The following is an 18,003-nucleotide window of genomic DNA, read 5'->3' on the forward strand; positions in this document are numbered from 1 at the left end:
TATTTATTTCATATAGAAAATGCATGTGGATGGGTTAAACCAGTCCTTCTCAAATAGTGGGGGGCGCGTGTGACCCCGGGGAACATGTTTTTTTTGGCACCGAACAAGAGCAGGAGATATGAAGTGCAGATAACAAACCCTTAAGAGACACCATGGAAAAATATTTAACAGCGATGAAAAGAAAGGCGGAGAGAAGACGGAGATGAGACAAACGTAAGTCTCCCGAAAGCTAAGACGAGGAAATATGACGACGCGTATGTAGCGCTTGGCTTCACTGTGACTACGGTGGGAGACGAGGAAAGACCGGTATGTTTACTGTGTCTAAAAATGTTGGCAGCGGACAGCATGAAGCCAAATAAATTAAGGCGTCACTTAAAGACATTACACCCCAATCACGCTGATAAGCCGCTTGAGTTTTTTCAGCGAAAACGTGCCGAATATTGCCAACAATCGTCCCGCTTTGTGAATGCTACTTCAGTAAACCAGCGAGCACTGTTAGCATCATATAAGGTGGCGTACCAAATTGCTCAGTGCAAAAAACCCCACTCCATAGCAGAGGAGCTGATACTGCCTGCAGCATTAGACATGGTCTCTGTCATCAGGTCCCAGCTAAACATTGAGCAGGAGCTGAGAGTTGCAGTATCATGCTTCAAACCCCGCTTCGAAAAGCTGTGCTCTGCAAAACGTGCTCATTGTAGCCATTAATCCTGACTTCCTCATTTTGACTTTTAAAAATCAGCACAAATTGTTTTATAGGTCAAAGTGTTTCATATATTGTGCTCCTGAGTTAATGTTGCTGATCAATTTGAATTTATTATTATTTATTGATTATATTTTATTTTTCAGAATCAAATGGTCAAAAAATGTTAGTTTAATTAAGGCTTGAATTTTTTTTTACATTTCCGGCAAATTGATGCACTTTTAAGTATTTTCTGTTACAGACTAAAAAACAATGTTAATAAAGTTATTCTTTGTTGTAAGTTGATCTATATTTCTTTCTTTTTTCTTTAATGTTAATAAGGATACAATGTTATGCAGAGGTGTACTTACAACAATTTTTTTGATTTAGCTAAGAACCACGCTCTAGTAGGGTTTGTTTACGTTACGCCTTTATGCCCAATGTCTCAGCCAATCACTTATCGCGAGTAAAAAGGCGGGACTCAAATCAACCAATGGATGCAACGAACGCCAAGCATCTTACAGTACAGTAGCACAAGACAAGGGTTTCCATCAAGACAAGAGGCACGAAAGTGAATGAAGGTAAAAATACATTTAATTTGAAATCTCACCTTACCAATTTAGCTAGATACGTCTTGGTCATAGATGTTTCTTACCTCATCACCTAAACTCGGTTTGATTTTGCGTTTCATTTTAGTAATTCTAACTAACTGGCCTTTGCTAGCTAACTCAGCTAGCATACGGTATCCAGATACCATAGCTTGTGTAGCTAGCTAACTACTGTTCCTTGGCTCTGAAGGTCAAAATGGATCAGCTCAGCTAATAGCTAATGGTCAAAAGAACAAGCACTGGTTGTAGCCTAATAATCAGTGACAGTACAGGGTCGTTTGTAGAGGAGATAGTAATTGATTGAGAAGTAGAACAGGTAAATGTTGCCTTGGACAATTTCCATGTATGACACCTGTTAGTTAGCTACAATTCTAGCTATACTTGCAATACACTTGTCTGGTATTGTCTGTGTATATCTTCTCATATCATATTGTGTCAGTGCATCAATCATGTTCAGAATTTCCTTGTCATTACAGTTGTCTAGTGTCTTTTATTAGAAAATGGAAATGTGATTATGGGAAAACTGTAAGACTAACACCTATAGTCCTCTTTCATCCCCCTGCAGAAATGAGAGCCATGTCTCCTGAGGATCCCTTCCAGGACTCTTTAGACGATGAGCTAGATGGCTTCTCAGAGCATGGGAGAGGGAGCAGGATACGCAGCAGCGTCTACACTAAAACCCCTGAGATGGAGAGCAACTAGTGAGATCTATGGGCCACAGTTTTGTTTAGGGGATAGTTAGCTCTCGAAATCTCTAGGCGGCATTCTGCCTTCTCCCTACAGTTCTCAGCCATTAGCTTCGCCCACCACTGCCTTATCTGAACTTCAAATCAAACTTTATTTGTCACATGCTTAATCCTGTATTGACACTTTGCTTGTTTGATGGTTCATCTGAGGGCCTAGCGGGATTTCTTTTAAGCGTCCGGATTCGTGTCCCGTTCCTTGAAAGCAGCAGTTCTAGCCTTGATGCGGATGTTGCCTGTAATCCATGGCTTCTTGTTGGGATATGTACGTATGGTCACTGTCGGGACGACGTCGGTGATGTACTTATTGATGAAGCCGATGACTGAGGTGGTATACTCCTCAATGCCATTGGATGAATCCAGGAACATATTCCAGTCTGTGCTAGCAAAACAGTCCTGTAGCGTAGCATCCGTGTCATCTGAACAATTTTTTTATTGCCCGAGGCACTGGTGCTTCCTGCTTTATTTTTTGCTTGTAAGCAGGAATCAGGAGGATAGAATTAGGGTCAGATTTGCCAAATGGAGGGCGGTGGAGAGCTTTGTATGCATCTCTGTGTGTGGAGTAAAGGTGGTCTAGAGTTTTTTTACCTCTGGTTGCACATGTGACATGCTGGTGGAAATGATGTAAAACAGATTTAAGTTTGCCTGCATTAAAGTCCCCGGCCTCTAGGAACGCCGCTTCTGGATGCTATTTTTCTTGTTTGCTTATGGCCTTATAGAGTTGGTTGAGTGCTGTCTTAGTGCCAGCATCGGTTTGTGGTGGTAAATAGACGGCTACGAATAATATAGATGAGAACTCTCTTGGTAGATAGTTTGGTCTACAGCTTATCATAAGGAACTCTACCTCAGGCGAGCAATACCTCGAGACTTCTTTAATATTAGACATCGCGCACCACCTAGGGTTGCCAACTTTCTCACTACCAAATAAGGGACAAAAGGTGACATGCCAGTGCACGGTGCCACGGCGGTATGGGTATGGTGTTGTGTGAATGAATATACAGTGTATATTCATATTCTTATTCAATTGGAAAGGCAAAACATTTGTATTGTAATGAAACAGCAGGGAGCAGGTCTCGAACCCTCGACCTTCTAGCCCGAAGTCCAGCGCGCTATCGACTGTGCCCCAAAAGCATGCTCGTGCGGCAGGGTCGATTTCCGCGCTTATAAACCCAGGGTCGTTACACTACTCCCACCTTTCAAAGAGTGCGTCCTTGCGCTAGCTTGCGACTCAGCATCTTGTAGGAACGCGCTCACCGGCCAAGCACACGCACTGTCGTGGATGCAAAGGTTGATTACTTCTGACACCATTGTAATGAAACAGCAGGGAGCAGGTCTCGAACCCTCAACCTTTTAGCCCGAAGTCCAGCACGCTATCGACTGCAGCAAAAGCATGCTCGTGCGGCAGAGTCGATATCCGCGCTTATAAACCCAGGGTCGTTACACTATATTCAATTTTGTCTATAGCTTTACTTAAACTGTATCATTATGTAAACTTATGTGCATAACCCTCAAAATAAATTATCAAAGAAATCACAATTTGGACCTTTACAGCGAAAAAACAACCTTTCAAATGCAAAAGAGGAAATGAGGGGCATGAGTCACTCACCAAGTCTACTTATTTTTTGCTGCTCTTGACTGATTCAAGCAGTCCTTTCTCCTTTTGCATAGCCAGAGAGAAGTCATTACATGACAACTCACAGTTCACAGATATTGAAGTTCATTTTTGATCAGCTCTGTCACAGAGCCTCTGTGCTACATCTGTTTCTTGAGTCTGACCATTTAATGGTCATCAGACAGAAAATCCTCTCTACAAAGGCATTTCAGCCTGGCACACTGAGGACAAATGAGACAATCCTGAACATGTTGATCAAGTTGGCTTTCCCTTGGTTTTGGAAAACTGCCACCCAGTTCTCACTGGCGGATTTTGTGGTATCCTGCCTGGCTTTCTGTATTTCCTCCCGGCTAGCACAAAACTCTTCATAGAGTTGGTCCATACTGACCGTCTCTGTAATTTTGAGGACAACCACCACCTGCTCCAGGTCAGTGAAGGAGAGCTCCTCATAGAGGCCGATCAGTTTCACCATTTCATTTTCTGGTGAGAAATCAAACCACATGTCAATGTATGTAATGACAGTGTCATAGAACTTCAAAGTCCTGTTGCTGCTTCGACCTTTGTGCTGACAATTGTTTGTCCATCAGCTGCTTGGTCTGGTATCCAACGAAACTGTCCTGTTTCAGCTGAAGCATCTTCATTTTGAACTTTTGGACTTCCTCGTAAACATCTGTGATGCAGAGCGTTGTTTCCTCCAGCTTTTTATGAGTTGGTCAAAAAGACACCCACGTTGTGGAAAAAACACAGATAAATCTCAGCATCTTCTGCTTTTTCTTCATACTCAAAAATACTCTTCAGTGCCACAGGACAGGTCTCCCCAAGGGACTTGAAGTTTGATGTAAGAGCTGGCCAGCTTCGCAGGAGACGATCGACAGCTGGATGAAGAGAGCCATCGTGTGCAAACATGTTGCAGAATTTCACGCCACTCAATGTCAACAAAGGCAAAAAATGCACGCAGTTCCTCTCTTCGGGAAGCAGATACTGATAAGTGTCTGTAGATCTGTAAAACAATTGTCTCAATATCCACTGACAGCTGATTGCAGGCGTGCTTGCAGGCGTGCTTGCAGGCATTATGAGCTATGTGAGCTGGGCAATTAGCTTTCAGAATGCGATTGTTGGCACTGCTCAATAACTGGTAAACGGAGAGGTGTTTTCCAATTTTGTCCGTTTTTCCGCAGTAGACGTCACGAAGAATGCACCGATATTGCTAGCACCTTTAGCTAGCGTGGCCTTGTGCATTTCTGTGGATGCATGCTGAGTTAGGTCATTCTCCCCTCCATGGCCAATTGAGAATTCCCAACGCATAAAGTACAGAAAGCTTTTGTCGAGTCACCACTGACGGGCTTAACCCATGTCTTTTTTGCTTCACATTGTTTGTTGTAGCTCCACAGTCTTTTCTTTTTTGCAGGTTTATCCATATATCCTTGATATGCCAAACCGACCGAACAATAACAGAAATTACTTTGCAGTAATTGGCGAGTTTACGCTTTACTGTGATTGGATGACATTACGGGACAATGGAGGTCCAGTATGGGACAAACCAATTTAGCCCAATATAAGGGACATCCCGACTAATACGGGACAGTTGGCAACCCCCCACCCCTTGTCTTACCAGATGTAACTTCCCTGTTCTGCCGGTGCATGGAAAATCCCGCCAGCTCTATATTATCCTTGTCATCTTTTAGCTACGACTCTGTGAAACATAAGATATTACAGTTTTTAATGTCCCGTTGGTAGGATAATCTTGATCAACTAACAAAAAAACGAACAAAATATCACAGTTGGTTAGGAGCATGTAAAACGGCAGCCATCCTCTCGGGCACCATTCCTTCTGTCCTGATGCACCATTCCTTCTGTCCTGATGCACCATTCATTCTGTCCTGATGCACCATTCCTTCTGTCCTGATGCACCATTCCTTCTGTCCTGATGCTGTGTTTTAACATTTAGAAACGTCAATAAACATTGCTTGCCATACGGCTTTCAAAACATATGGCCTCTATCTTTCATCATCAAGAAAGAATCCTTCAAATGAAAAAGATACACTTACTCGAGCAGTTTTGCACAGATCCATACAGCTAGATAACTAATTAGCACAGGTGGTCGCCTCCTGTCTTCCGTCTGTTGTCCGTAAACAAGCGCTGTAACATGGAGATATGGCCGTGTGGGAACACTAACCTATCAAGTTGTGTATTAATTTAACATTGTTATTTGAAAATTATTTTGAGCTGATATGAAAGATAAGGTCCTTATGCTTCCAAAACCGCAAGTGATGCATGTTAATGTTCAGACCGAGCGTCAGGGATCACAAAAATACACTACATCTACATTATAAAACGATTGCATTTGGGAGAAACACTGCACAGACACAGCTCTAAGTGTGGATCCAACTGATTTCTAACCCTCTCTCTGTCTTTTCTTTATATGTAGTTATGGAGACTATGGTGCAACCATGGACAAAAGTCCCCTGTTGAAAACATTGATGGATGCCGAAGCAGCGGGCATTTCTGCAGCCATACAGCTCATGTCATTCAAGGAGACACTGGAGGGCGATTTTGCCGTACGTGAAGTCCTTTGCAGTTGATGTGCAGACAGTGCACCTGTCTTTATTTTAAGAGAGGCATAACATGATATCAACATCTTTAATTTGTTTACAATGTTTAAGGTGTCAAAAGCAGAATTTAATTAATCCTTCTGTTACAAAGGACTCAAGACACTCTGCTTCTGATAACCGGCGGATGTCAAGGCAGAGAGGCCTTCTACTGGACAAGTTGGAGGTTTTTAAACGGATAAACAAGTCTGTTCGACAGCAACTCCAAGACCTGAAGGATGCAGAGGTTGGCAATTCTAATCTGATGGCTAATGATTACTACTTTGAAGGACTGTCACCTAGCAATTTATAAGGGGGTCATGCTTATGACAAGTATTAGAATGCATTATACCTGAGCACTAAAGTAAAGGGTTATTGCAACTTTGTCTTCTTAAATTAACATATGATTTGACTACACTTTTTGTCTCCTGTATTAGGCGTCTCGAATGGAGACAGACAAACACATCGATCTCTTACTGAAGAAGCTTACACAGGCTGAGTGTGATAATCTGGTAAATTGCTTCTCCCTTGGTGAAAAAAATAAAACTTCACACATTACTCCAGACCTGTATTGAAACGCTTTGAAATGTTGACATAGCGGTGCCAAGGCTTAAGATTTTATAAGGTCTGCCAGTTTGTTAAGCTCCTCTTGGCAGATAATAGGGTCATTCAGTGCAGTATGGCTCAGTGGGTTGAAACATGATGCCAGCTACATTAAAGTTGGGGATTTGATTCAAACCCGCATGGGCCACATATACTGAACTTGTGTGCTAAATTTGTAAGACACTTTGGATAGAAAAGCATCTGCTACTGTTCACTATACACATTTGTCATTTCAAATGAAAATTGTACTGTGGGAAAGATTTATTTTTATGTTTGTTGTTATTTTGTTTCCACCAGCATTTGAAAGGAGATTTGAATGATAAAGAACAAATGGTAGAAGAACTGATGGGTTTGCGGAAGAAAGAAATGGTTAGCATTGGGCTTTAATTTCACATGAAATACACAAGCGATGACCACAATTTGTACATGATAAAACATTGACAAAGGTACAAATTAAATGAAGGCATTGTCCTCACACCATCTCTTTCTGCTTTGATGCTCCACAGGAGAACACAGAGAATGCGGTCCATGCCACCAAGTCTGTGGAGACCACACGTGCTCACCTGCAGGGCCAGCTACGCAGCAGGGAGGCCGACAACAACCGTCTCACTGTGCAGCTCCGGGTAACACACAAGTTCAGGCATCAGTCTATGAATATATCAATCACTTTATTGTCCCATTTGAGAACTTAGTAAGGACAAGCCATTCTATCTGTAGAATAAGACACAGAGGAAGCACAATACACAATTTCCAGTAAATATCAAGCTTCCAGCCTGTGTGTCTGATGTCTGGGAGGGTTGGGAAGAAAGAGCAAAAAATAGACGCATTTCTGTTTCACAAAGAATGGTGGACAATATTAATTTACGACCCATCCAAGATGGACGTTGTCCATAAGTGAAATCCTATTTGTTTTAAAAAGGCTAGGAATTAGTGTGTAGATATGTTTAAAGCTTAAACACTGTGCGTGTTCCCTCTCTTTTTTCCAGGGTTTGGAGAGGCAGTTGGCGGCACAGGAGCTGGAGATAGATGGTCTGAGGGGGGAGATCTCTGTTTTTTTTGGAGAAGGCAGCGCAGGAGAAAGAAGTCCTGAAGAAGGCCACCCGCTCCCAGAAACAGAGGGCCGAGAGGTTCGAAGCTGCTGTGGATAAATGCTACACGAAGCTGAGGGAAAAAGTACGTATGGGTAATGTTGGGAACCAATAAGAACACAGTTTTTACTTTAGCTACGGTGTCCCCTACTTTACACGACTTGGGTATCCCGTTCTTGGTGAGTTCATTGCCACTGCCAGTAAGGTGCGTTATGTTATGTTCTATTACATGTAGGATGTTCAGCTGGCTGAGGTTCATTCAGAGAGGGACACATGGAGGAGACATCAGGAGCAGAAGACAGATGAGAGAATACAGCTTGATGCACAGATAGGACTGCTAAAAGGGTACGTCATTTCAAGCCTTAGTATTCATTTTTTGTCCTGGACACAAAGTCTGGCATATTGTCAATCCAGGTCCTTGAGGCAATAAATAATAATCTTTTTTTTTACTTTTCAAATCTTCTCCTCACAGAAAGTATTTGGGCAAGCGGCAATTGCTTTTTTCTTAATTCCTTTCTTTTTATTTTGGGGATTTGTGTGTATTGTGGGGCAGCAGGTAGCCTAGTGGTTAGAGCGTTGGACTTGTAACCGAAAGATTGCAAGATCGAATCCCCGAGCTGACAAGGTAAAAATCTGTCGTTCTGCCCCTGAACGAGGCAGTTAACCCCTTGTTCCTAGGCCGTCATTGAAAATTAGAATTTGTTATTTTTTTATTTTACCAGGTAGGCTAGTTGAGAACAAGTTCTCATTTACAACTGCGACCTGGCCAAGATAAAGCTTCTTAACTGACTTGCCTAGTTAAATAAATAAAAAATTGTTAGGTATTACTGCACTGTTGGAGCTAGAAACATCAGCATTTTGCTGCAAAATATGTGTACATGACCCATAAAATTGTATTTTATTTAGATTTTTATTGTTGTTTCATTACAGCCAAATAGCAGACATTACTGTGAAGCTGCAGAAAGAGAGAGATGAATTCGCTGCTGCAAATGAGGCCTTACTGCTAAAATTGGAAAAACTCAACGCTGAAAACAGAAACATTGGCCTTGAGAACGCAACCCTCAAGGTAGGAAAATAAAACAGCAATATATACCTTGAAGTTGTGTGTGCACCACCCAACAATTATTGATTTATTTATTTAGTTTGACTTGGGAACTCCTTCGAGACTAGTTTGACTTGGGAACTCCTTCGAGACTAGTTTGACTTGGGAACTCCTTCAAGACTAGTTTGACTTGGGAACTCCTTCAAGACTAGTTTGACTTGGGAACTCCTTCGAGACTAGTTTGACTTGGGAACTCCTTCAAGACTAGTTTGACTTGGGAACTCCTTCAAGACTGGTTTGACTTGGGAACTCCTTCAAGACTAGTTTGACTTGGGAACTCCTTCAAGACTAGTTTGACTTGGGAACTCCTTCAAGACTGTTGGAAAAGCATTCCTCATTAAGCTGGTTGAGAGAATGATAAGAGTGTGCAAGGCTGTCATCAAGGCAAAAAACATGTATTTTTTGTTGTTAAATATAACCTTTATTTAACTAGGTTAAGAACAAATTCTTATTTACAATGATGGCCTACTGGGGAACAGTGGGTTAACTGCCTTGTTCAGGGGCGGAATGACAGATTTGTACCTGTCAGCTCGGGGATTTGATCCAGCCACCTTTCAGTTACTGGCCCAACACTAACCACTAGGCTACCTGCCGCCCCAAAGGGTGGCTACTTTGAAGTATTTGATTTGTTTAACACTTTTTTGGTTACTACATGATTCCATGTGTTTTATTTCATAGTTTTTAATGTCTTCACTATTATTCTACAATTTAGAAAATAGTAAAAATAAAGAAAAACCCTTGAATGAGTAGGTGTGTCCAAACATTTAACTGGTAGTGTATATTATTATTATTATTATTGCGTGATTTGTTCCCGTTGTGTTCAAGATTATATTGGTTTATTTATGTTCTAGGCGTCCACCGCTGGGCTGGAACTGCAGCTGGTCCATTCTGAAGCAGCCCTGAAAGAGGAGAGCACTATGTTACAGGAGAGGAAAGACCAAGCAGAACAGGATCAGAGTCAGGCAGGGATCCCACACCCCCCCATATCCAAGTTTCAATACTTACTAATCCTATAAAAATGCGTTGAGAGATTCATAGGTAAGGTAGAAGTTGTCTGTTTTTATTGACCTGTTATTGCACACCTCTCAGGTGGCAGAGCTTCAAATGGAGGTGGATGATCTGAGAATAAAGTTGGAGAGTGTTCTGAGGGAAACAGAGAACATCAGAGAAGGAAGAGAGGCAGAAGTGGAGAAGGTAAAGTCTTCTGTTGGCTACATTCAGTGTAAAGAGCTTTGTCTTAAATTGGTTTTCATCCTTCGGAAATTGAAGCAAAAAGATAGCCCATTCAACATGTGTAAGAATAAAATCAAATTGCTTGAAATAGTTATACACAAACAATATTTGGTTCAGTGAAATCAAAATGAATGTGAATCCTGTGTTTTTGATATTTGTTTGCCTCACAGTTTGCTGAAAGCCTTTAAAAGATTATCTCTGTGTAAATACACATCAGTGGTGAATGGGTGTGTCCAGCTTCCTATGGGTGTATTGTCAGTTGTGGACCAGTCAGTAAGAGCTACTTAGAGAGGTGTGGCCAATCAGTAATTAACATTTCTCTGCGCCCCTGCCCTGCTGGCCGGCGCGCCCCTCCCCCCATGGACCCCAGGTGAGACTGGAACTGGAGGGGTGTGTAAGGGAGCTGGAAGAGTACCCAGAGTTACTGAGTGCCACAGAGCAGAGTCTTGCGGAGTGCCAGGACAACCTGAAGCGCTCCGAGAAGACATGTGCAGACAAGGCAGAGGCCATTAGACAACTGCAGGTCAAGGTGTGCAATTTAGCAGTAAGACTATGGTAACCTGTAGATGGGCAAGTAAGTGCTGTTGGAGTCCGGTACAGTATGTAGAATGTGGCCGTTTACCACTTCCAACCACCAGATGGCAGTCAAACCCTATATGTGGTTTCCTTTTATAGTGTTATAATCACAATGGTTATAATGGTGTATCCCAACCCTGTCCTGCTTTGACTTGGTGTTAAGGTTTGTGACTGAATGTGCTCAGATTGCAGTGGGAAGAAAGTAAGGTCGCAACCCTATGTGCCCCTGTTAGTTGTATATAGAGCCTTGATGGTCACCTTCAACTGATTTAAGATGTGTTTCTATTCATGTTTCAGCACTGTTCAATCAATGCTTGCCTTTGAGTGTTGCTCATGTTACCTTTGTGTAGCGTTGAGGGTGCTGTGTTGATAAGTTGATAAACCAATGTAATTCCAGTCATTTCATGGTACAGATCTACTATCTTAATTTGTTCACTCTGTTGTCGCAGAGAATATTCCTGAGCAGCAGGACATTTACATTTTAGTGTATTCAAGGTTTAAAAAGGCTTCCAAAGTTTGTAATTTACACTTTAGAATTTCTGACTTGATTTCCGCAATCAAAAAATGTATCAACCCCTTCAAAAATGTCCATTCATTATAACCTCCATAATAATTCACATTTCCTGTTGCTGCAGGATTATTTTCCTGCTGTGAGAAGCAGTGTCAAATTAAGTGCATCTGTACAACTCTTTGTGTTGTTGTACTGTATGTGCTTGAACCCCAATTCATGTGTTCAATACTAATTGAAAATACATGCAGCATGTAAGATATTCAGTCAAAGAGTACATTTTTTGACTAACCCCAATTCTGAAAATGATTATTCTGAAATGATTATTCTGAAATGATTATTCTGAAATGATTATTCTGAAATGATTATTCTGAAATGATTATTCTCCATCCAGGTGGAGAGCCAAGGGGAGAAGATGAGATCGTCATTGGACATGAAAGAGTCTATCCATGAGGCTAACTCACAGCTACAGCAGAAAGTGGATGCTCTTCAAAAGTAAGTTTATCTTTCTCTCATTAGACATAATTCATACATGCTCCCATTTTATTACAAGTGGTATTTTCAAATGAGATTCTTCTATATTTCTCATGTCAAAGTACATTAGTGACATTGAAGATATATTGAATTGTTTTTAATTTAAAAAAGTTTCAAACCTGACCAGGGTGAATTCTGAAATGTGTATACAATGCTGATGGCTGTTATATGTGTAGGTTATGAATGTGTTATGAAGTCCTTATGTAGCTAGATAGGTGCTCTTCAAGTATCGTTGTGTATTCCTCAAGGCAGATGGAAGAGCTGCAAGGGGAGAACCAGGGGCTGGTCCGTAGGCTGGCAGGTCAGGAGGACGCTTTACGCTATAGCAGCAGGCACCTAGAACAGCGCTCAGCAGACTGCCAGGCTCTCAACAGAGAACTGGAGGCCGCTCTGGCCGACGTCAGGCAACAGGTACTGTATGTTAGCAGCTGCTGGATTATATAGAGTGTGGACAGTATTTCATGCTCATATGCTCAGCATATGGTTTTACTCAAACCTATCATGTGTATAGTAGCAAATGTAAATGCTCAGAATATAAAATATATATGGGAGAGGGGAAAAAAAAATATATACAGTGGGGAGAACAAGTATTTGATACACTGCCGATTTTGAAGGTTTTCCTACTTACAAAGCATGTAGAGGTCTGTAATTTGTATCATAGGTACAATTCAACCGTGAGAGACGGAATCTAAAACAAAAATGCAGAAAATCACATTGTATGATTTTTAAGTAATTAATTTTCATTTTATTGCATGACATAAGTATTTGATACATCAGAAAAGCAGAACTTAATATTTGCTACAGAAACCTTTGTTTGCAATTACAGAGATCATACGTTTCCTGTAGTTCTTGACCAGGTTTGCACACACTGCAGCAGAGATTTTGGCCCACTCCTCCATGCAGACCTTCTCCAGATCCTTCAGGTTTCGGGGCTGTCGCTGGGCAATACAGACTTTCAGCTCCCTCCAAAGATTCTCTATTGGGTTTAGGTCTGGAGAATGGCTAGGCCACTCCAGGACCTTGAGATGCTTCTTACGGAGCCACTCCTTAGTTGCCCTGGCTGTGTGTTTCGGGTCGTTGTCATGCTGGAAGACCCAGCCACGACCCATCTTCAATGCTCTTATTGAGGGAAGGAGGTTGTTGGCCAAGATCTCGCGATACATGGCCCTATCCATCCTCCCCTCAATACGGTGCAGTCGTCCTGTCCCCTTTGCAGAAAAGCATCCCCAAAGAATGATGTTTCCACCTCCATGCTTCACGGTTGGGATGGTGTTCTTGGGGTTGTACTCATCCTTCTTCTTCCTCCAAACACGGCGAGTGGAGTTTAGACCAAAAAGCTCTATTTTTGTCTCATCAGACCACATGACCTTCTCCCATTCCTCCTCTGGATCATCCAGATGGTCATTGGCAAACTTCAGACGGGCCTGGACATGTGCTGGCTTGAGCAAGGAGACCTTGCGTGCGCTGCAGGATTTTAATCCATGACGGCGTAGTGTATTACTAAGGGTTTTCTTTGAGACTGTGGTCCCAGCTCTCTTCAGGTTATTGACCAGGTCCTGCTGTGTAGTTCTGGGCTGATCCCTCACCTTCCTCATGATCATTGATGCCCCACGAGGTGAGATCTTTAATGGAGCCCCAGACCGAGGGTGATTGACCGTCATCTTGAACTTCTTCCATTTTCTAATAATTGCGCCAACAGTTGTTGCCTTCTCACCAAGCTGCTTGCCTATTGTCCTGCAGCCCATCCCAGCCTTGTGCAGGTCTACAATTTTATCCCTGATGTCCTTACACAGCTATCTGGTCTTGGCCATTGTGGAGAGGTTGGAGTCTGTTTGATTGAGTGTGTGGAGAGGTGTATTTTATACAGGTAACGAGTTCAAACAGGTGCAGTTAATACAGGTAATGAGTGGAGAAGAGGGGGGCTTCTTAAAGAAAAACTAACAGGTCTGTGAGAGCTGGAATTCTTTTTGGTTGGTAGGTGATCAAATACTTATGTCATGCAATAAAATGCAAATGAATTACTTAAAAATCATACAATGTGATTTTCTGGAATTTTGTTTTAGATTCCGTCTCTCACAGTGTAAGTGTACCAATGATAAAAATTACAGACCTCTACATGCTTTGGAAGTAGGAAAACCTGCTAAATCGGCAGTGTATCAAATACTTGTTCTCCCCACTGTATATAGTACCAATCAATAGTTTGGACACACCTACTAATTCAAGGGTTTTTCTTTATTTTTACTAGCTTCACCTGGAATGCTTTTCCAACAGTCTTGAAGGTGTTCCCACATATGCTGAGCACTTGTTGGCTGCTTTTCCTTCACTCTACGGTCCAAATCATCCCAACCATCTAAATTGGGTTGAGGTCAGGTGATTGTGGAGGCCAGGTCATCTGATGCAGCACTCCATCACAATCCTTCTTGGTCAAATAGCCCTGGAGGTGTGTTGTGTTATTGTCCTGTTGAAAACAAATGATAGTCCCACTAAGCGCAAACCAGATGGGATGGTAGCCATGCTGGTTAAGTGTGCCTTGAATTCTAAATAAATCACAGACAGTGTCACCAGCAAAGCAATATCACACCTCCTCCATGCTTCACGGTGGGAACCACACATGCGGAGATCATCTCTTCTCCTGCTCTGCGTCTCACGAAGACATGGCGGTTGGAACCAGAAATGTCAAATTTGGACTCATCAGACCAAAGGACAAATTTTCACCGGTCTAATGTCCATTGCTCGTGTTTCTTGGCCCAAGCAAGTCTCTTCTTCTTATTGGTGTCCTTTAGTAGTGGTTTCTTTGCAGAAATTTGACCATGAAGGCCTGATTCACGCAGTCTCCTCTGAACAGATGTGTCTGTTACTTGAACTCTGTGAAGCATTTATTTGGGCTGCAATTTCTGAGGCTGGTAACTAATGAACTTATCCTCTGCAGAAGAGGTAACTCTGGGTCTTCCTTTCCTGTGGCGGTCCTCATGAGTGCCAATTTCATCATAGCACTTGATGGTTTTTGCGACTGCACTTGAAGAAACTTTCATAGTTCTTGAAATGTTCCGGATTGACTGACATTCATGTCTTAAAGTAATGATGGACTGTCATTTCTTTTTGCTTATTTTAGATTTTCTTGCCATAATATGGACTTGGTCTTTTGCCAAATAGGGCTATCTTTTGTATACCAACCCTACCATGTCACAACCCAACTGATTGGCTCAAACGCATTAAGAAGGAAAGAAATTCCACAAATGAACAAAGCACACCTGTTAATTGAAATGCATTCCTGGTGACTACTTCATGAAGCTGGTTGAGAGAATGCCAACAGTGTCATCAAGGCAAAGGGTGGCTACTTTGAAGAATCTTAAATATATAATATATATTTTTTGGTTACTACAGGATTCCATATGTGTTATTTCATAGTTTTGATGTCTTCATAATTATTCTATAAAAAATAAAGAAAAACCCTTGAATGAGTAGGTGTGTCCAAACTTTTGACTGGTTCCCAGAAGGAAATGGAAAGGCACAGAAACCATTTGAAGATAGTGTATTTTAGGAGTTGAGTTTGTATCAAGAGGTCGAGGTTGACTTTTTGATACATCTCATCATCTCTATTTCTTTAATGCCAAGGTGTCCAATGTGAAAGACGAAGCTGTTTCCAGAGAAAGTTCCTTTCAGACTAAAATCCTGGAACTGGAGGCTGAGAAGAGCAGGAGAGAGAATGAGCTGAAACAGATGAAACAAAGCAATCAGTTGGTGAGTATCAGACACGATCACCTACGATAACCTACTGCATACCATAGGATGTTTCTCATATCCCTTAAAGCTAATGATAATACAGTACTTTTTGATGCCATAGCCAATCAGACAATTCTTTTTATTTTAAAGAATAGAAATACATACATTTTTCGGTTCAATGGATTGATTCCTTTGTGTAGGCTGAGAAGAAGTTTGAGGTGCGTCTGAAGGACCTGCAGCTCAGCCTGGACAAATCAGAGAGCCACAAGCAGAGCATTCAGAACTACGTAGACTTCCTCAAGAACTCTTACGCCACCATGTTTGATGAAAGACTACCACCGGCAACGTCTAGCTTTGAATCATCCTACTTTTTAAAATGATAATTACTCAGATATGTGTGTTTGTGGTGTGTTATGTGTAACTTGTGTTGTTGTGGAAGTCATATGAGCCTTACTTACAATGTATGAACCTTACTTACCAATGTTTTTAATAATATATGTGTTTTGGAAAACTAATGAATTGCACATTGATTCATGTTCGATAAAGAAGTCCATGTTTATTTTTGTATCGATCAGTAACTACTTTTTTCCCATTATAAATATAATTTCAATAAAGTTGATAATGGATATTGTACAGACAGAGTTTTTACTCAGCGTACTGATCCAAATTGGTTTTCTTAAGTCTTAAAGGGATAGGTTGAGATTTTGGCATAGACTTCCGCTAGTTAGCAATCGCATCATAAACAACCTTTAACTTCCTTCAAACTGCACGCGGAGACAAAAATGGTATCCTTGAGTTCATCTGACTCTTGGTAAGTAGAAACAAATGCTTAATTGACAAAATCTCGAACTATCCCTTTAAAGAAGGTAAGTCTTAAGCCTGTATATCACTCAGCGGTGCTGTGCAGGATATGGGAACCTCGGAGAGCCAGTTTCATGACCTGTTTGGGATCTCACTGTCTCCAGGGTGTTGCTCAGGAGTAGTCAGTCAACACTTTGTTTCCCTCCAAATGTTATGCAATCTGATTGAATGCCAACATCTGAAAACAAGGTACAGTTGCTTTAGCTGTCAGGCCTGGTTTCATCACAGGATCTCCAGATATCCAACGCAGAGCTAACACAGTCTCAGTTATGTAAAAGACAAAAACAAACAATTCAACTGATAGGTCGTGAACAAACAGGATGAACTCAGACGGACAACTAGAAAAAACTCAAACCAAGTTTATTCAACCCACTGGATGCTTCAGCTGCAAACACACTTGTACAATGATCAAACAGGCATATATACTGTATGTCAAGATGAGATTATCTGTGTGACTTCTCAGAACTGTCCATCTGTTTTCCAAACTGCCTAGATGTTAAGCGGTCTGGTAGCGGTTCCCCTTCATCAGGTCACTTCTCTGTGATGTTTACAAGGGACCTTCTGTTCAACTTACTCAACATACTTGCTGTTCCCCTTTTCTCTCACAGTAACTTTCCATACAAAAAGTTCATCTTCTCCATTCATTGACATACCATATACATTTATTAATCAGGTAACATAATCAATAAGGTCTAATATAGTGACAGGAGTAAGTATATTTCAAGTTGGAACACAACAAACGAGCAGCAACGTGAACCACATGTCCACTGATACTTCCTTACTTCCCCTCTTGGCCTCTTTGTGTTTCACTGTTGATGTGTTTATGTGAACTGGGATATTGAGTTTTAGAGGTTGTTTGGGTATACAGGCAGGCCTCCAGTCGAACTAAGGTACACTCCATAGCCTGGCCTACCAACAGGAAACTTGGCACATCTCACAATGCTTTGTTACATAAGCTTGACTTGCCACATCTGATGACATCCAGGAACATTTGTTACTCCCTGTGACAGCCAGAGATGGACAGTGTTGTTTCCATTGGGCCTAATCAACACTAATTACTGTTGTACTGTGTTTCCCCATCACTGACCATAAGATAACCATACAACCATACATTCTATGTGAGGGTATATTAGCTGGCTGCCATGAGTTGGACCAAAGAGTGTGATGATGTGATGATGACTTCATTCTGTTCTTCTTTGCCATTCGTCTTTTCTTTGCCAAAGAGACTGAAGAGGCTGTAATTTAGAAGTTTCAAACCTCTGTTACAGCGCTCACAGAAGGGAAGGTTTGACCGCAATTGATTAGTTGTCCAGAATACCCATGGTACTGGACCACCATTGATTATGGTATGATTATGGGGCTATTGGTTGAGTCATAATCCTGCCTGCATTTGTCTGGTGGTGAGCTGTTATTATGTAAACTCATCAACCCCTAGGGCCCTCAAACTCAACTCTGGACCTTGAAGCCAGTTCCACTGCATTGTTTTAATTGTTCCCCTCTAATCAGGGACTGATTTAGACCTGAGACATCAGCTGTGTGCAATGA

General features: G+C 41.6%; 1 protein-coding gene across 1 annotated transcript; it reads left to right on the top strand.

The window, feature by feature from the left end:
- Window positions 1-100: 100 nt before the first annotated feature.
- On the top strand, window positions 101-16,230 carry LOC139550531 (outer dense fiber protein 2-like). Its single transcript, XM_071361473.1, is given in 18 exon segments — window positions 101-306; window positions 1,129-1,260; window positions 1,853-1,988; window positions 6,071-6,200; window positions 6,346-6,477; window positions 6,668-6,742; window positions 7,131-7,202; window positions 7,340-7,456; window positions 7,820-7,885; window positions 7,887-8,006; window positions 8,157-8,266; window positions 8,852-8,987; window positions 9,875-9,985; window positions 10,113-10,217; window positions 11,735-11,835; window positions 12,123-12,285; window positions 15,490-15,615; window positions 15,798-16,230. Coding segments are annotated over 16 exon segments (1,878 nt in total). The 5' UTR covers window positions 101-306; window positions 1,129-1,260; window positions 1,853-1,854; the 3' UTR covers window positions 15,978-16,230.
- Window positions 16,231-18,003: the final 1,773 nt, after the last annotated feature.

This window comes from Salvelinus alpinus, chromosome 23 (assembly GCF_045679555.1).
Source record: "Salvelinus alpinus chromosome 23, SLU_Salpinus.1, whole genome shotgun sequence".
NCBI classification, from domain to species: domain Eukaryota; kingdom Metazoa; phylum Chordata; class Actinopteri; order Salmoniformes; family Salmonidae; genus Salvelinus; species Salvelinus alpinus.